General features: G+C 41.5%; 1 protein-coding gene across 2 annotated transcripts in view; it reads left to right on the top strand.

Moving 5' to 3' along the window:
* Positions 1–18,811, top strand: part of disc1 (DISC1 scaffold protein) — a 96,900-nt gene that overhangs the window by 42,009 nt on the left and 36,080 nt on the right. For both annotated transcript variants that reach the window (XM_072436989.1, XM_072436990.1), the window contains exon 10: positions 13,661–13,721. In XM_072436989.1, coding sequence (XP_072293090.1) covers positions 13,661–13,721 — 61 coding nt within the window. The remainder of the gene's footprint in view (positions 1–13,660; positions 13,722–18,811) is intronic.

The raw sequence follows: 18,811 nt of genomic DNA, 5'->3' as shown, positions 1-18,811 counted from the left end.
TGCCATAGATACAGTTGCTTGATGCCCACTAGCAGAAGAGCAGGTCTGTCACCCACTGGTCAAGAGCAAATGCCAACATAAGGAGACATGGAGAAGAATAAAGCGGTCCAACGGAACAAATTAGTACAAATAACCAAAGCTGACGAGGCTCGATTGTGATTTAAACCAGTGAGATTGTTGTGGTGGAGTTAGTTGTGCTCTGTGGGGAGATTGAATGGTCCTAGGGCTAAACTGGTCCAGTATGGTCCAGCAGAGACGTACTGTGCTGGACCATGAGCGTCGCCCCCTGCAGGAGGCTCCGTCTGCCCTGGAGAGCAGCTTCAGTGATAGATTGAGCCACCCTCGCCGTGTGAAGCAGAGGTTTCACGGGTTTGTCTCTCCTGCTGCTGTCAGACCGTACAATGAGCACTGTTAGCCCTGAACACGTGTCATTCTTCACCTGTTACAATCATCATGTTGATAATCTCTGGTGTAATCCTTCACCTGTCACATATTCTATCCATATGCTGCACTGTACTCATCCACACTCATGGACACTTGTCCTTTTTGCTCTAGGTGCACATGCTGTTAGATTTAAGTCTATTTTAATGTTATCAATCTTGTTTTTATTGCATGTTTCTATTATGCTGTTCTTGAACTGTGGGTTGCAACACTGGAATTTGCCCATGGTGGAACAAATAAAGGTTGTATTTTATATTTAAAAACACATAATTAACAGGAAATGTCCTAAAAGAGGAAAGAAGTTGGATTGTTTTAACCCACGCCAACGACTCCCACTATGACTCATTGTCAACTTTATCTGGGGCAAACTGACACCAGACATTTACATAGTGTATCTTTAAAGTGTTGATCCATAAATATACATTCATTATACATCATTAACAAGCCTTTGAGCTTTAAGATCTTGCTAATTGAAAGCGAATTAGCTTCATCACCGACTTATTACAGCAAAAAGCAGCTACATCTGTGTGATTGTTTGTACTGTCAAACTAATTGGCGGCGTTGTCATGCTAACACAGCGGTGGTTGCACTTTTGAAAAGATGAAACCCATACGATAAAGGCAGTGAGAAATAGTGTGTCTATGTAAATGAGATAAAGGTTGTGATTAATGCGTTTTAGTCAGCGCGGCAGGTAGCACAAACTCACTGTCAGCACATGCTAAATCCTCTATGCATAACTATATATATGCTTAATGGAAGGAGAGAGAGAGAGAGATGGGCCGCTATCTCCCCTCACTTACCCAGCATGCTTTGAGGCTGGGCGATCGCAGAGCCGAACACGTAGCTGGCACGGCGGAACATATTGTCGAGATACGCACCGGGGATCAACAAAAGAAATAATTTGAGAGAAACCGCTCGAATTGACTAAATGTGCGCATGACTGGCTGCACACGTACAGCTTTTAAGTGCTGAAACGCTCTGACTGAAACGTTACAAAGCTTGACAACTGATTTTAAACCTCAACAGTCCATTTCAGAAGAAATCCAAAGTTTTTAGATGTTGGCAGCAGTGTTTATGGTGGTGTGATGATGATTTAAATTAAGTTTGAGAGATTGATTGTTGACTCTCTAAACAGGTAAAACAACTACGCTTTTAATATCCTCAATAAAGCATGAACAAACACTGAATAAATAGTACATTAAGCATGATTCAGACACAATTAATGCTCTAACTCTAACACTTAACTCACAACCTTAATTAAGTCGTTTTGAAGCCTGAATCATTTTTAGTCCTTTGTTCATGTGGTATAAAATAACTTACTCCTAATTGTACTGACAAAGTGCTGCTGTGACTTTTAGTTCATGCGTAAATGCTCCAGAATCCAATCCCTTTCTCACAATTGTACAAAATATTCAACACTACTGTTGCACATTCACATTTATTATTGTTATTTTTATTATTATTTTATTCTTTGCCCATTAACGACTTCAAACTCAATCCAAATCAAACAGTTTCGTGGTGGGTTCTAAAACTTAAAGGAGCACTATGTAAGCTTTCTGGTGAGTATGCAGCTGGCTTTGGACATACAAATCCAGGTTTTATTTAATATCTGGTGTTTTTATTGCAACATTCTTACTGTCTCCATGGAGATAGATAAGTTAAATGCCACACTATGGAACATGACAGGCAAAAGGTTTATATCCACCAGAAACGTTTCGCAGTGTATTTATTAAACCATGTAAACCATGCAAACTCAGAGGAAAGAGCAGGATTTGTTGTACAGAATATTAAATACATATTTATATTACCTCTTCATCTGTCAAGGCTACACTTAAGTGTCTTACAACCCTTTAATTAGATTTGGCACTGGTTTAACACACTGGTATCAATGTCTTCATGGATCCTATTGTTTTGGTTCTTTTTCCACATCAATTGCTTACCACAGGCTTCACCCCAGCGTGACTCTCCTCCTTATGGCCTTTTTAGTGGTCATTCATGCACTAGGCCAGCTCCAGTCGCCCCCCCCGCCGCAGTGCAGGAAGCAGTAATACCGCCATCTCCGAGTCTGGGCTGCACTCAGGAGGAGGTCCAGGAGCTCGCTGCCTGTCGCTTTGAATAAAACTGAGATTATTTTCATCTGTCACGCCCAGAGCCTCGCGCTTCGTTTTGCCCACAGTTGGCATGGCGACAGCGTGGCAAACAGCATCTCCTCCAATTTCAACATGATTTGACCGAGCTTAGTGCCGTCATAATAACACTGTATCTGGCATATCCTGGTTTAGCCCTGTTTGGACTTGGTTTAGTCCTGGTTTAACCCAGTTTTAGTCCTGGTTTAACCCAGTTTTGGTCCTGGTTTAATCCAGTTTTAGTCCTGGTTTTACCCAGTTTTGGTCCTGGTTTAATCCAGTTTTAGTCCTGGTTTAATCCAGTTTTAGTCCTGGTTTAACCCAGTTTTAGTCCTGGTTTTACCCAGTTTTGGTCCTGGTTTAATCCAGTTTTAGTCCTGGTTTAATCCAGTTTTGGTCCTGGTTTAACCCAGTTTTAGTCCTGGTTTAACCCAGTTTTGGTCCTGGTTTAACCCAGTTTTAGTCCTAGTCTAACCCAGTTTTAGTCCTGGTTTAACCCAGTTTTGGTCCTGGTTTAACCAAGTTTTTGTCCTGGTTTAACCCAGTTTTTGTCCTCGTCTAACCCAGTTTTAGTCCTGGTTTAACCCAGTTTTGGTCCTGGTTTAACCCAGTTTTAGTCCTGGTTTAACCCAGTTTTGGTCCTGGTTTAACCCAGTTTTTGTCCTGGTCTAACCCAGTTTTAGTCCTGGTTTAACACAGTTTTAGTCCTGGTTTAACACATTTTTAGCCCTGGTTTAACACCGTTTTAGTCCTGGTTTAACCCATTTTTAGCCCTGGTTTAACACCGTTTTAGTCCTGATTTAACCCATTTTCAGCCCTGGTTTAACAACGTTTTAGTCCTGGTTCAACACAGTTTTAGTCCTGGTTTAACACAGTTTTAGTCCTGGTTCAACCCATTTTTAGTCCTGGTTTAACACAGTTTTAGTCCTGTTTTTTATATGGTTTTCTTTAGATTATGCTAATCTTTATCAATTACAATTTAGTCCTGATTTTGAATTTGCTCCAGTGAGAAGTGGACCTCTAGTTAGTTTAGAGTTAGATTGGACTTAATTTAGTCTTGGTTTAGTTCTAGACCTGTTTTTGATATGGATTTGTTTAGATCATGAAAAGTATTATATTGATACCGTCTTTGTAAACCGTGCAACAATGATGGGTCAGATCCAGATATCTGTTTACCAGTCATTTTGATCAGTTCGTATAATTAGTTTGGCCCTTTTTAAAACTAGATTTAGTTGGGGTTTATTCATGGTCTGGATGAGTATTAGTTCTGTGTTCACACGTGGATTTAGTTGTCCTTTTCTTGTCATTGTTTAGTCCTAATATAGGCCAGGTTATGTTTTGGGCTTTGTCCTGGTTTAGTCACGTGATGTAGTGAATGTGCAAGTGTGAACGCTTGATTAGAAATTCAGTTCTAGCTTGCTCCAGTTTAGTATTTTAGTCCTGGTTTAGCTCTAAATTAGTTCTAGTTTGCTATGATTTGGCACTATTTGTACATCATTGTCTTCTGCATTGATGGGAATGGGTCGCCCCTCGTTTCAAACAATTAGCAATAGCAATGAAGTCATATTTGAATTGATCATACTTCATAAAGATTCTACAGCCTTTCCCCTTTACAACTGTATATTCTCCTCAATCTGCCTCTTCTTTGTCATCCCACATCTGCAAATACTGCCAAGCCGTAATGCCCCCTATGTATTATTCAATGACTATTCCCAGGCAGGCTGCTTAACATGAATGAACGTTGACAGGGGAGGATCTGTCAGGTAAGAGAGGATCTCACATAGCAATTAGAGACTGTCTGTTTCTTACAGATCCGCGATAGCTTCTTCTGCCTTGTATTCGCTTTCATCGAGCGGATTTAGCGACTTTGAAGCAGAAACGGTTCTCACGAAGGATTTCTCTCTCTCCCACTGACACAAATGCAATCGCCATAAATAACCGTCACCTTGATTCTTCCTCCGTCGAGACAGATAAAAGTGTGAGAGCGAGCGAGCGAGCTATCTTTTACTTCTGTGCCACTGTGTGAGCTGCTGGGGAGTACTGACGATATGGGTCTAGTTGTTGTGACCTCACTCTCGCTGAATATTTGACACTTTCATGCCACGATACCAGATTTACACTTTGCACCATCAAAACTGGGACTAAACCCGGAGATAAACCTGAGCCAGATGAGGACTAAACCAGCGCAGGACCAAAACAAGTGTACATCGGGACTGAACTGGGCTTAAATCACGTCCATCAGCAGGTTAACTGTGTCTAACTCCTTATTGTTCCATATTAAGTTGCTGGGTTAAGTTATAAGATAAGATAAGATAAGATAAGATAATCCTTTATTGTCCACACATGGGGAAATTTTGGTGTTACAACGCAGTAGATACAGAGGGAAAGGACAGATAACTTAAAAAAAAAAAAACACTCTTAATGAAGGCAAGGCAAGGCAAGGCAAGTTTATTTGTAGAGCACATTTCATTCACAAGGCAATTCAAAGTGCTTCACACAGCAGGAAAAATGCATTAAAATCACAAAGAAATTACAGAAACAGAAATACAATAAAATTAACTAAATTAAAAATTATCAATCCAACTGATTTTCTAAACTAATAAAATCACAAACAAAAAAGAAGAGTGCAAAGAAAAAATCCTTTCAGTCATATGCGCAGCTAAACAAAACTGTTTTTAGCTTAGATTTGAACATTGTCAGAGTAGAAGCCTGTCTCACATCTTCAGGAAGACTGTTCCAGATTTTAGCTGCATAAAACTGAAACGCAGATTCCCCATGTTTTGTCCTGACTCTGGCACCAGCAGGAGGCCGGTCCCTGAGGTCCTCAGAGTCTGAGATGGTTCATATGGCACTAACATATCCAAGATGTACTTTGGTGCTAGGCCATGGAGAGACTTGTACACAAGCAGAGCTGCTTTAAAGTCTCTTCTCTGAGCCACAGGGAGCCAGTGCAGAGACCTGAGAACAGGACTAATGTGCTCATACTTCCTGGTTCTGGTCAGGACCCGAGCAGCAGCGTTCTGGATGTACTGCAGCTGTTTTACAGCTCGTTTGGAGAGACCAGTGAGCAGGCCGTTACAGTAGTCTAATCTACTGGAGACAAACGCATGGATAAGTCTCTCTAAATCTGGTTTTGACAGTATATTTTTGATTTTGGCAATGTTTTTTAGATGGTAAAAAGCTGCTGATGTTATTGATTTGACGTGGCTATTAAAGTTCAAGTCTGAGTCCATTATTACCCCCAGATTTCTAATTTGGTTTGTAGGTTTTACAGTGAGACTCTGGAGGTGACCGCTAACACTTTCTCTTTGTTTCTGTGGGCCAAAAACGATTATTTCAGTCTTGTCTGAGTTCAGCAGGAGAAAGTTGTTTTGCATCCACACACTGATCTGTTGGATGCAGTGACAGAGTGAATCTACTGGTCCATAGTCACCTGCCGATAGTGAAACATAGATCTGAGTGTCGTCTGCATAATTGTGATAGGACACATTTTCACTGCGTATCAACTGACCTAACGGCAGCATGTAGAGGTTGAACAGAAGGGGACCCAGGACTGACCCTTGGGGCACTCCACAGGTCATGGTCATGTGGTCTGAAACGCAGCTACCAATTTCAACAAAGTACTTCCTGTCTTCCAGATAGGACCTTAACCAGTTTAGGGCAGTGCCAGTGATGCCCACCCAGTCCTCTAGTCTCTGTAAGAGGATCCCATGATCGACAGTGTCAAAAGCAGCACTCAGATCTAACAGAATTAAGACTGAGGCTTTGCCCGTGTCAGTGTTCAGGCGGATGTCATTTGTCACCTTGACAAGAGCAGTCTCAGTGCTGTGATGAGGTCTAAAACCTGACTGAAAAACATCAAATGAGTTGTTTATTAAGAGGAAATCTGTGAGCTGTTGGTAAACAACCCCAACAGCTCACAACACAACTTTGCCCCAAAATGGCAGATTAGAGATGGGCCGGTAATGACTCAGTACTGCGGCATCAAGACTGCTCTTCTTTAGGAGAGGCTTTATGACCGCAGTTTTCAAAGACATTGGGAATGTTCCAGATTGAAGCAACATGTTAACTATGTGAGTGAATGGTGCTAACAAACTGTTCAGCACAGACTTTAGAAATCTGGTGGGTAACACATCGAGGCAGCATGTAGATGAACTCAGACTGGTGATGATCTCATGGACAGTTTTGTCAGTTACTGGTGCAAAGTGAGTTAGCTCTAAGTGTCTTGGTGGTTTTAGGGTAATTTTTTGCATTGTGGGATTTATAGCATTTTTAATGTCCTGAACTTTGTCATTAAAGAATAATGCAAACTCATTACACTTGGATGTGAAAATGAGTTCTAACAGCAGCTGAGCTGGAGGGTTTGTTAATCTGTTTACTGTGGCAAACAGGACACGCGAGTTGTTACTGCAGCTTCCAATAATTTCAGAGAAATATCTTTCCATAGTTCTACATAAGATTAGGTTGTACATGTTCAGCTTCTCTTTGTAAATCTCTTTTTGAACCTGGAGCTTTGACTTGCGCCATTTCCGTTCGGCCCTGCGGCACTCCCTTTTCTGTGCCCTGACCGAATCATCATTTCTCCACGGCGCCTTCTGCTTATTTTTAACCATTTTAGCCTTTATAGGGGCAATGGTGTCCAGAACGTTCAAAACACTAGATGTAACAGAGTTCAACAAATCATTTACATTAGAACATGAGACATTTTCAAAGTTGATCATTTCCATAAACAGTGCACCTGTGCCATCACTTATGTGTCTTCTCTGAACAACTGCAGGACCAACCGGTGGTTTGGGAGAAACAGACAGGTCAAAGAAGACACAGAAATGATCAGACAGAGCAACATCGATCACATTAACATTTGAAATATTTACCCCTTTTGTAATTATGAGATCTAGAGTGTGTCCTTTGCTGTGGGTGGGGCCTCTCACATGCTGAGTAAGACTGAAGGTTTCAAGGACAGCATCAAGCTCTTTAGCGTTTCTGTCACAAATATTATCAACATGCACATTGAAATCACCTGTAATGACCAAACCATCAAAGTCTGTGCATACGACTGAAAGCATCTCAGTAAAATCATCAATAAAACTTTGGCAGTGCTGGGGAGGCTTGTATAAAACAATGAAGAGAATGGATGGAGACCGTTTTAGCTCCATTTTAAAGGATACATACTCAAATGATGAAAACACCCCAAAAGACAACCTGCGGGTAATTATTTCATCTCTAAAGACAGCACAGACTCCACCCCCTTTTTTGTTTTCTCGTGTTTCAGATTCAAACTTAAAGTTGGGTGGAGCAGATTCTATCAGAACTACATTTCCTGTGTTTTTGTCAAGCCATGTTTCAGTTAAAAACATAAAATCAAGATTATAAGAAGAAATACAATTATTAATTAAGAGAGATTTGTTACATAAGGATCTGACATTTAGCACAGCAAGTTTCAGACTAGTTTCAGTGAGACTGGGCTTTATCTTTTCACAGGGAATATGAATCACATTTCTCAGATTGGGCCTGACTCGCATTTTGTTTTTCCATCTGTGTGATGATGTGACTACAGAAATAGCACTAGGGGGGGCTCTTTTTACATAGGGCCCCGGGTTGGTTTGATTTTTAATGTGACAATAAGACCCGGCAACGCTGAGACCCAGTGCATCCTAGCTATGGGAGATACCAGGTGAAAGGCGAGGTTGGATGGGTGGTGGGGCTTTTGTAGCCAAGGGGAGTTTGGGACCAGGTGAGAAGCGAGGGGGGATGGGTGGTGGGGCTTTTGTTGGTGTAGTCGGCTTGTGCAGGGAAGAGTTGATAAGTATTGACATAGCCCTTGCTATATTGGGTGTGAGTGGAGCCATCTTAATGCCTGATTTGGTCAGACTTTCAAAATGGCTGGGAAGGCCCATGGGTGAGAGTGGAGATGAGAAGGAGAATGATGAATCTTTAGTGGGAGTAGATGTTGCAGGGGGAACCCAGGGCTGGTGTGAAAGCAGGGGCGATGACAGGGATGTTGTTGGGCTTGTCACAGATGGGTCCAAGGCCTTTGAAGATTGTTCCTTTGCTGGAGGCGGTGGAGGTGAATGTGGAGCAGCTGGAGCTGAATCCTTTGCTGGTGGTGGTGGAGCAGCTGCTGATGAATCCTTTGGTGGAGGCTGAGGTTGTGGTGCTTTTGATGTTGAAACATTGGCTCGGTCTCTGGCTGATGGAGCAGGAATTCTTCTCTCATTCCTCTCTTCTATAACCATCTGCTCAGGACCCTGTCCAGGCCCAGTCCAATGCCTCAGAGCGTGGAGCAGGTTCTCTGTCAGCACCCTCACTCCACCTCTGCATAGGTGGGGGCTATTTCTCTTAAACAGGTCCTCTCGTTTCCAGAATAGATAGAAGTTCTCAATGTAGTGTAGTCCTCTCGGGGAACACTCTTTGGACAGCCATGTGTTCAGCTGAAGAAGCCGGCTAAACTTGTTTATCCTCCTGTCGATGTTTGGAAGAGGTCCACTCATGAATGTTTTGATTTCCATTTTGTCAAGCACGTCGAATAACTTCAAGAAGTCTTTTTTCAAAACTTCAGTCTGTTCCCGCCGCATGTCCACTGCACCCACGTGCACAATCAGCTGTTTAGCTCCTCCATGCTTAGCCATAATATTTGGAAGGAGTGACGTTATCTCAGAAACAGTGGCGCTTGGAAAAGAATGTGTGTTTATCTTTTCATGCGTCATGTGACTTATCGCGCCGTCCCCAACCAAAACAATGTTCGTGACCTTGGCTCCTGGTACTGATCCTCCTCGCTGTATTTTGGCCACGTCATCTTTCCTTTTTTCATTTAATTCCATCTCTGAAAGTGGTAAAAATCGAAGAGAAGAACTCTTATTAACAAAACTCCTCTCATATCTTAATAGAGAATGGAGGAAAACATTTTTAAAAATAAAATAAAATGATAAAGATAAAAATAAAACAATAAAATAAAAAATTAAATTAAATTAAATAAAGTAAAGTAAAATAGCTAGCATAAGACTAAATAATACTAATACTAATGGTAAGTAAGTAAACAAAACAAAACACTCTTATTCAGTTGTAGAAAGAGACTTATTCTTACTACTATTTTGAACAACTGCAACTGCTAACAAACCAGTTTAAATAGTGCGTGCTTCCTTGAGTGTTTCTTTTATTCATGGACTCCAGTTTCTTGTTCATGGCTGCCATTTTGAGTATCTTTGAACATTCGAATGATACAATAGTTCAACGGTTTGAAGAGATAACCACAGCACTCTGAATTATACTCTTAATACCAACGTGTCTCGACTCAGGTACGAGTCTTCATCAGGGCTTTTCAAGATATCATATTTTGTTTTGAAATTTTAATTGCTTTGGTAGTGCTGCGCAATTACTTAACCTGGCTCACTCCAGTCTGTGTCTCTCTCTGAAATGAGCTCTACTCGTGAATCTATCTCGCCGAAAGCCGCAGCGATGTTAAAAGAATACTTCACACAGACAAAATAACATTAAAATGAAAATTGTCATTGGTCAATATGAAAAAGAAGAGTAAAGTATCGATGTTTCTGATTATTTGGTGCCATGATCCAACCCTAAATGCAGCACCTAAAATGAGAATGTTTCGTCGTGCAGAGTGAGTTTTGTGCGACTTCCTGTAAAGGTAAGACCCGACAGTGTGTTTGTGTGAGTGTCTTTGTATCTGGCTGCAGAGGAGTGTGGCACAGCAGTACGTGAGGTGACACTATTGCCTGTTGTCACCCGCTCTCACATTTGGAGATATTCATGACATCTTTTGGCTCCTCTCTACACCGGCTCTGACACGTGTTTAGAAACTACTGTTCAACTAGTTTCATGCTGCAGTGAAGCTGGCACGTGATTTTGAAACTTTGAATGTCGTGAAGGGAAAAACCTTGGTGTAATGTAACGAGTGCGATGTCATTAAACAAAAACGTTGTGCAGAAGTGTATTGCATTGAAAGTAAAGTAGATTTAGATTCTGGTCAATATCCAGTGTGGTCTCGTTTAGATTTGGTATGAACAATGCAATTATGAATTATGCTATAATTTTATTTCTGGTTTAGTTGACTCAGTCCTTTTTAGACTTTTGAAATCCTGATAAATGTTTTTTTTTAAATTAAGAACGTATTTTTCAGAAATTTGTGTTTTTTATGGCCTTGATCAGTGGTTTAACCCTGTATTTGTCCTGGTCTAATATTTTTTCTCTCAAAATAAAAATAAAATAAACTGATAAATACTGAATCCTGTGCTTTTAATAGCATATTTGAATAAGACATGCGATATACACTAGGACTGCAATGATAAAGCGACTAATCGTGACTAATCGTCTATAAAAATGAATAGAAGTCGTACTTTGATCATCGTAATCGCTATCTGCACTGTAAAAACTCTAAAACACATACGAAAAGAGCTTTTTATAACAAAGACAGCAACGTTATTATATTTCAACCTTTATTTGGTTGATATATGAGTGATATTTTTTAAAAAAGTCTCAATGTTCAATAGAAATAACTTACTAAACTTCTCAAAAAATATAGATCAGCCCCGATACACACTACAAAACATGAACTTTGAATGTCCAAAAATAAAGCTGCCTTTCTCACCCGAGTATGAGCGAACATATTCAAATAAGTTAACAACAATCATACTTAGTGCTTTTGTTTCTTCCCGACACCATAAATCACTGCTCGCCCTCCGCGCTCCATCTGACCTCTGTGGAGCCCCGCCTGTGGGAAAGTGCTGAGTCCCGTAGCCTCAACACCGCTACAGATGTTAGCGCCCGGTGATTTATGTGTGTGTGAACCGGTGGAAGGAGCACAGTGAAAGTTAGCTTTGAACATGTGCGCGGACTGGGTGATGCAATTTGATATAAGTGCGCCCCATTGTGTTCAACGATGGGACGGCGCGGGGGGCATATTCTCATGTTTCATGCATGAGGCTCATTAACGGTGTTGAGATGGGCGTCCCCGCGGCCCAGACGAGCTCACAGCCTGGGTCCGTCTCCTCTGGCAAAGAAGCGGGCTCTGGATGCAACAGCAGCAAGCAGGCCAACTCTAGTATTGCCCCATGGAAAATTGGCACGGTGTGAGGACCATCGCTATAATCAAATCCTTTTGTATCCTCGGGCGGGATTATTTATTGGACTCCTTAAAGCAAAGATCATTATGCTGTGGGATTGTCTGTCAAACATTATAATTTGGGGCTTGAATTGGTTCCTGACTGGTTTAGGCTCGGTTTAATCCATGTTTGCACCTGGCTTGGATCTGATTTCTTCCTTTTCAAACCTGGTAAAGTCTTGAGTTGTAATAGAATGCTCTAAACTCAGGTTGATCAAACTTTCCCTCCTGTTTTGACCTATATTCAGTCAGAGTTGTACAAAATTAGACCTGTTTTTCTTTGTTTTAGACCTGGTGTAGTCCTGGCTGGCTTATACATGATAACAATGGTATTTCTTTGTTAAACCACAAACTTAATATGAAATACACTCATTTTAATCATCAAAGCAGTAAAATATGTCGAATTAATTTACTAAGTTTATTTTCTCTAAACAAGCAACAAAATTATAGCAGTATCACAACTTAAAAAATAAAACATAACAAAAGATTGTTTTTGATTTGATGTTTTAAGCCTGTTTTAAACCTGGTTCAGTGCTTGTTTGATTATACAAATTTAGACCTATTTTTCTTCAGTTTAGACCTGAGTTAGTGCAGGTCTTGATTAGATCTGCAGCCGGTGTTAATGGACCAACTGTATGCCCCATGGCAAATCTGGCAAGACTTAGAGACCAGCACAATCTAATCCCTCTTGTATCCACAGGCAGGCTTAAATTGGCAGAGGAAAAAATACATATTATATTTCGAATGAATGACTTTGGTCTTGACTTTAGTCCTGGTTTTGTTCTGGTTTCAAACAGGCTTAAGATGCATTCACACCTGTCCTGGTTTGGTCTTGTTATGAGCCACGTTTCATCATAATGTATAATCTTGGTGCAGCTCTGTTTTTGTCCCAAGTCTCAAGTCAGTTAAGGAGCTACTTCCTTGTGCATCACCAGCTCGCTTTCTGTTCTATGTCTACAAAATAATAATAGCACAGGTTTGACTTATGCACGTATGCTCCAAATGCAGTGCTCTGATCGTCTTTGGAGTCTCTAAACGGGTCGCTTTACTTTGTGACAGGAAACATCTGAGCTACTCTTGGCGTTGCAGTCTTGGCGCTTGACTGATCAGAAGAGTTAAGATCTCATACGATTCTCCTCATGTCTGTGGTCTGCACTTTTCCCCTTTACATTTGAGAACTGACTCTAAAAACGCTGCATGTGCCAACCTTTACGTACGAAGACTCTTTAGATTAGAAGAGGTTTAAGAGGTTTAGCGTTGCTTCATTTTCACCTGATGTCTCCCTTTTGTGCTGATTTAGCCGTAACTTAGTCCAGACTAATTTAACCGCCTGCGTTTGTGGCACAATGTAAGAACCATAATCCCATCCCTTCAAGTCCCCCGTCTGGTTCACAATAGACTCTGCATTTATCTGGTGCGGTGAACTTGTCTGTAAATCACTTTTGTGCTTTATAACAGTTCAGATTCACATTTTCATCTCTAGCTGTGGTGACTCCGACCTCTCCCAATCGCCAGTGATTTGTGCGCTTAAAGACCTGTCAGACTTAATAACATTAGCGCTGTGTTGTGTTGCTAGGATACACATAGCGGTAGTTAAAAAGGTTTAGCGTCAATTTATAGTGGAGATTTCTTAATGGAAAAATCGTTAAGTGGCTGCAATAGACGACAAATGCACTTGTATTAAGAAGAACGTTGAAACACTCAAGCTGATGCACCTCATCTAAATGCGTTTTGATTCATATGGTAAATACAGTCATTGTTCAAATTCCTGGTTTCTTAATTCATTATTTAATTCAAAAAGTCTTTAGTTTTCCTTTTGAAATGTCAGAAATGAACAGAAACAGTGAAATATGTTGTGGCACTAAACATGGCATTGTGTCTGAGCTCAACAATATTTACTCTCCACATCTATATACCTTTTAAAATAATAATAATAATGTATTTCCTTTTCTTTTTGTTTGTCTGTTTGTTTGTACAGAAATTCGACTGAAGGACAATGCCACAAAGTACACGGAGCTGCTGGAGGACAGACTGCAGAGGTACGGGCAATGTTTTTCTCTTCATTTTGTTCCAGACGTGAGCCTTGATTCGAAGACCAATTTTTGAAGTCGCAACTGTTTCTTAGGAATAATCTCAGCCTATTTTTATTAACATTATTATGATTGATAGGAGCCACCACTCGATGTTGCCAAAGACTGTCACAAGTACATCGTCTGTGCCAGTTCCAAGTCTGAATAAATGGAGAGCTTTGTAGGGCATCTGGTGATATTTAGCTAGTTTGTACTTTTATGTTTGAAAATCTTTGCGGCCCAGCATAGTCTTGGTTCTGTTTTTATGTAGTTAAAATTTTGGTTCAGATCTTGTAGTCTTGGCGTTATTGAAGGAACATATTTTAGTACCTGTTTAGTACCTGTTTGGACTTAACTTTGACCTCTCTGGTTCAGACCTGGTTTTGTGCTTGCAAATCTTTCTTTTAAAGCTGCATTACGCGATTTCCAAACCACAAAAGCAGGGAATATGTATTTAAATCTCGTTAGAACCACCAAAACTGTCAATTTTAGCAGTTTACAGGTATCCAATAATAAAATACTATAATATTGACAGCGTGTAGCAGTGTGATTTTGACTCAAAGTGCTGCTTTTACAATACAATGCAAAATTCGATCATTTGCAAGAATAAAATTTAGTACTCCAGCTTTAAACCAAGTGCCGTTCTTGTTTATACCTGGTTTAGACCTGCGTTCGTCCTCTTTCGCTCATTTTCAGTGCTATATTACACTTCTTATAGTCTTTATTTAATCCTAATCTGGTTTAGTATATAGCTATTTTTGTCTAATTTCCCCGTTCCTTCAGCATATCCACACAGACTCCACATTCTCATCAGGACAAAGAAACTAGCTGCTCCTCTGAGGTTTCACACTCACCTTCATTGTCCTTTGTCCCTGCACTGGTCTCGTCATAAGTCACCTCCTCCTCCCACACCTCTGTCTCCCTCTGCCCCTTTCGCACTTCTCACTGTCTCCCACCTTCCCACACCCGGACACCAATTTAGGTCCCTGGCTTCGGCGCTAACGCTCCCGGACGTCACTGTATCTTTTTGTCTTTGGAGTTCCCAAATGACTGTGGACTGATCCGTAGTGGCATAGGTGGGCGAGCAGCGGAACAGAAAGCAGAGACAACTCTTGGGTGTGCATTTTTAAGTCCTGGTCTAGTCCCGGTTTTGTAAAGACGTCGCATAGGACTAAACCTGGAACAAACGGGACTAAACCACGTCCAAATCATGTCCACACAAACCGGGACCAAAGAAGTACAAATGTGAACAAACCCTAAGATCTGTTTACATGTTATTTTCTTGGTTTATTTTACATTTTCATGAAAGTTCTGCTCAATTCGATATTGTCCTGTTTTAGTCTTACCTCACATATCTTAGACCTGAGTAAAACCTGTTTTAATCCAAGGTTTATGAAGATTAAGATCCAGTTTAGTCTTTTATCTCTTCTGGTTTTGTATGGTTTTGATTTAGTTTGAAATCATTCAATCCTGTTAAGTCCAAGCTTCACTTTCAATCCAATTTTCTCCTGTTTAAATTGTTAATTTATGAATTCAATGAATTCACTTGGTCTAATCCCAAATTTACGAAGACATAGACCTGGTTTGTCTTTGCTCACTTCATTTAATCTTGGTTTGAAATAAACTAATCCAGTCAAGTCCAGGTTTCTCTTTCACCCTAATGTTCTCCTTGTTTATTGGCTAATTCACGAGTTATTTCCAAGCGAGTCCTGATTTTACACAGTCGCATCCACTTTCAGCCCTAAACCTCTCCACCAACACTCCCAGAAATCGCTGTATATCTTATTTGTCACATTTGCTTGAGTTCTTTGTGTCTCTGAGCTCTCAAATCGCAGTGGACAGGTGTGGGACGGTGTGTGGGGGGTGCAGGTGGTCCGTGCCCGTGCAGCCTGACACAAAGAGAAGTGCTGACCGGTGGACTTCACAGCGGCGAGTGCTCTGGGCTTTTGTCGACACCAGACGGCTGCTTTTCACGCGTCCTTATGGAGCTAGAAGCTGCTGGTTTGTCGACGACCAAGAGGAGCAGCTGTTTTGGAAGACGTTTGTGTTTTACAGATGGTTGAGTCGAGCTGGGGATGTGTCTGTGTTCAGCGTGTGAGAGGAGAGTTACAGTTTGGCGTTATTGTTCTGAAGTGTTCATTAGGAGAAAGCGCAAGGGATGGATTTAAACCAGACTTGGCAAACTGCGTTGAGTAAAGCTGGTGTTGGCGTGCTGCGCATTACCGTCTGGTAGTTTTGGCTGTTTTACTTCAACAAACTAAATGTAAACTGTTTCATGTTATGGATACTACAATTTACGCTGGATAATTCATGGGAAACTTAACATCAAAATGCAAAATGGAACAATGATTTACGGGCAAAAACAGCAAACGTTCCTAATTAAAGCCCTAATTTTAGTATCAATTCTAACATGAAATAGTTGACGTTTTCTTGAAGCGTTGCCCAGTTTAATGGGTCATTTGTCAAAGGTGTCAAAGGTCATTTCTGATTTATTTTTATTTTTTTAACCCATCTAATAAAATGAGTGTCAATATGGTTCTACTTGGTGCTTTCCTTCATAAAATGTCTCTTTACCACATACTTTCTTTTATTTATGTAGTATTTTAAGGTGACGCTAATTTACTTTAGATGTAGATAGAGTTATTAAGGTATATTGTTGTTGTTGTTGTTGTTGGTACCCAGATTCTAAAGGATCAAAATTACACTTATAAAGTATCAAAACGAAATACTCATTTGCAATAGAATCACTACTAAAAAAACTAAAATCACATAAATAGGACCAATCTCAACCTTCTTGAATAGTTTTAAAATAGTCTTCATTTATATCAGAACTGAAATCATATTTTTCTTTCTTTTTCTTTTAACTCAAGATTGAGTGATGTAATGGCAAAAATAAGGCAAGGAGGCGAGTTGCTTTGTCTCAATGTTAAGGTGATTTAATCGGGCGTTTCTCTCTCTCTCTGGTACATTACATGATCAGAATCCCCCTCTTGTCCCATGTCCTACATATTTATACCCGTAGTCACATGACCACACACACAGAAGTTCCTGGTCACTGGTCTCTCAGGTACAAAGGAATCAAGGAGCAAATGGGACATCAAAGAAACAGTGGTTTCAGGAAGGAGACAGTACATAACATTTGCTTTAATTCAATTCACATGTCTTGCCTAGTGTGAAACAGAACGTGGGACTTCCTAGTCACTCCAGGAGGTCCGGACATGTAGATTTCCAGGCCAAGAGGAGTTGTGTCAGGCTGTTGACTGTGTTAGAACTAAATCAAATTAAGATAGAATTTGAAAATTGAAAAGCAAAGGGCCAGATTATATTTTTCCACAACAGTGACAACACAAAATTATGGATCACTTTAACGGCTTATCATCTCTAACGACAATGGTTTCAAAAACAGTTATTAGGACTCCGTTTTAAAGCTGAAGACATTCTGCTTCTCATCCAAGAGTATGAGAGACATGTCTGTCGTTGATACCTCTCCCATTTGTGTAGCTCTGCGCTTCACATGGTCGAAAGTCACGAGAGCACTGGCTTGACCTGTGTCTGTTTGTTTCTGATCCTGGAGTTTATTTTCCTCTCTGTGTGAAGCCGGGGTCACCTCTGAGCCGGAGACTGAGCTGTTTGCTGTCTCTGGATACGCTCGGGTCGGGGGTCTGAGGTATCTGCGGGGTCCAGAGCCCAGCGGGATCTCGGCCCCCCGGGACCCCGCTCTGTGACAGGGCACACGCTGTAGGGTCCTGTTTGCTCGGATCCTCTCTGACCTCGTGTCTGTGCCATATTAGACCACAATGTGCAGAGCGGCTTTTGTTTGAACACATAAAAAAGACACTTGGAAGAGAGAGTATTCAACATTCAATTTATAGTGATTTTTATGCACACAAGATGTTACACAGAACTCTACAAAAGTCAGTATCAATACAACATATCAATAAACAAGGTGAAAATTTTTCTGATCTCCAGCTATTGTGCTTTTGTTTTAGTACTGTGCATCATCATAAAAAGCGTACAGCAAACATTTATTAAAGGTGCACTATGTGACTTTTCTGGGCGAGGTCTCCATGGACATGTTACTGCTTTGTCTTGGATGTCTCACAGTATTAAACATCAATCAAGCATTAATATACAGTCTATCTTTTTAAAAATGATGAACAGATGAACTGTGTGGAGTTATGGAGCATGTCTTCAACATGAGCCTGAAGCTGAGGGTGGTACCACAGGTCTGGAAGACCTCCTGTCTGGTACCTGTGCCTAAGACACCGCGCCCCAAAGACCTCAACAGCTTCAGGCCAGTGGCTCTCACGTCCCACCTGATGAAGACACTGGAGCGGCTGGTCCTGGACCACCTCCGCTCCACCGTGAGCTCAGCCATGGACCCGCTGCAGTTTGCATATCGGCCTGGCATCGGAGTGGAGGACGCCGTCATCTCCCTGCTGCACCGCTCTCTCTCTCACCTGGAAAAGCCTGGCAGCGCTGTGAGGATCCTGTTCTTCGATCTCTCCAGTGCCTTCAACACCATCCAGCCGCTGCTCCTGAGGGACAAACTGGAGACGGCTGGTGTGGAGTATGACCTGGCAGAGTGGATCCTGGACTACATCACAGACCGACCCCAGTTTGTGAGAGCCCGGAACTGTGTGTCTGACACTCGGGCCTGCAGTGTGGGGGCGCCCCAGGGCACTGTCCTCGCGCCCTTTCTCTTCACCCTTTACACTGCAGACCTCAGACACGACACGGACAGCTGTGTCCTGCAGAAGTTCTCTGACGACTCTGCCATCATCGGACTCATCACGGACGACGATGACGCGGAGTACAGAGGACTGGCGCAGGACTTTGTGGACTGGTGTCAGCGGAACCACCTCCTCATCAACGCAGGGAAGACCAAGGAGATGGTGGTGGATTTCCGCAGACGCCACCCCACTGCCCCCTCACCAGTGAACATCCAGGGACGGGACATTGAGAGAGTGGACTCATACAAGTACCTGGGTGTTCATCTGAACCACAAACTGGACTGGACTCATAACACAGACGCACTGTACAGGAAGAGCCAGAGTCGG

The sequence above is a fragment of the Eucyclogobius newberryi genome, unplaced genomic scaffold, assembly GCF_026437365.1.
Source record: "Eucyclogobius newberryi isolate DKJ021-1_F unplaced genomic scaffold, fEucNew1.0.hap1 SCAF_8, whole genome shotgun sequence".
NCBI classification, from domain to species: domain Eukaryota; kingdom Metazoa; phylum Chordata; class Actinopteri; order Gobiiformes; family Gobiidae; genus Eucyclogobius; species Eucyclogobius newberryi.
Note: the sequence above shows the minus strand (reverse complement) of the source record. Positions and strands in the feature narration are given on the sequence as shown.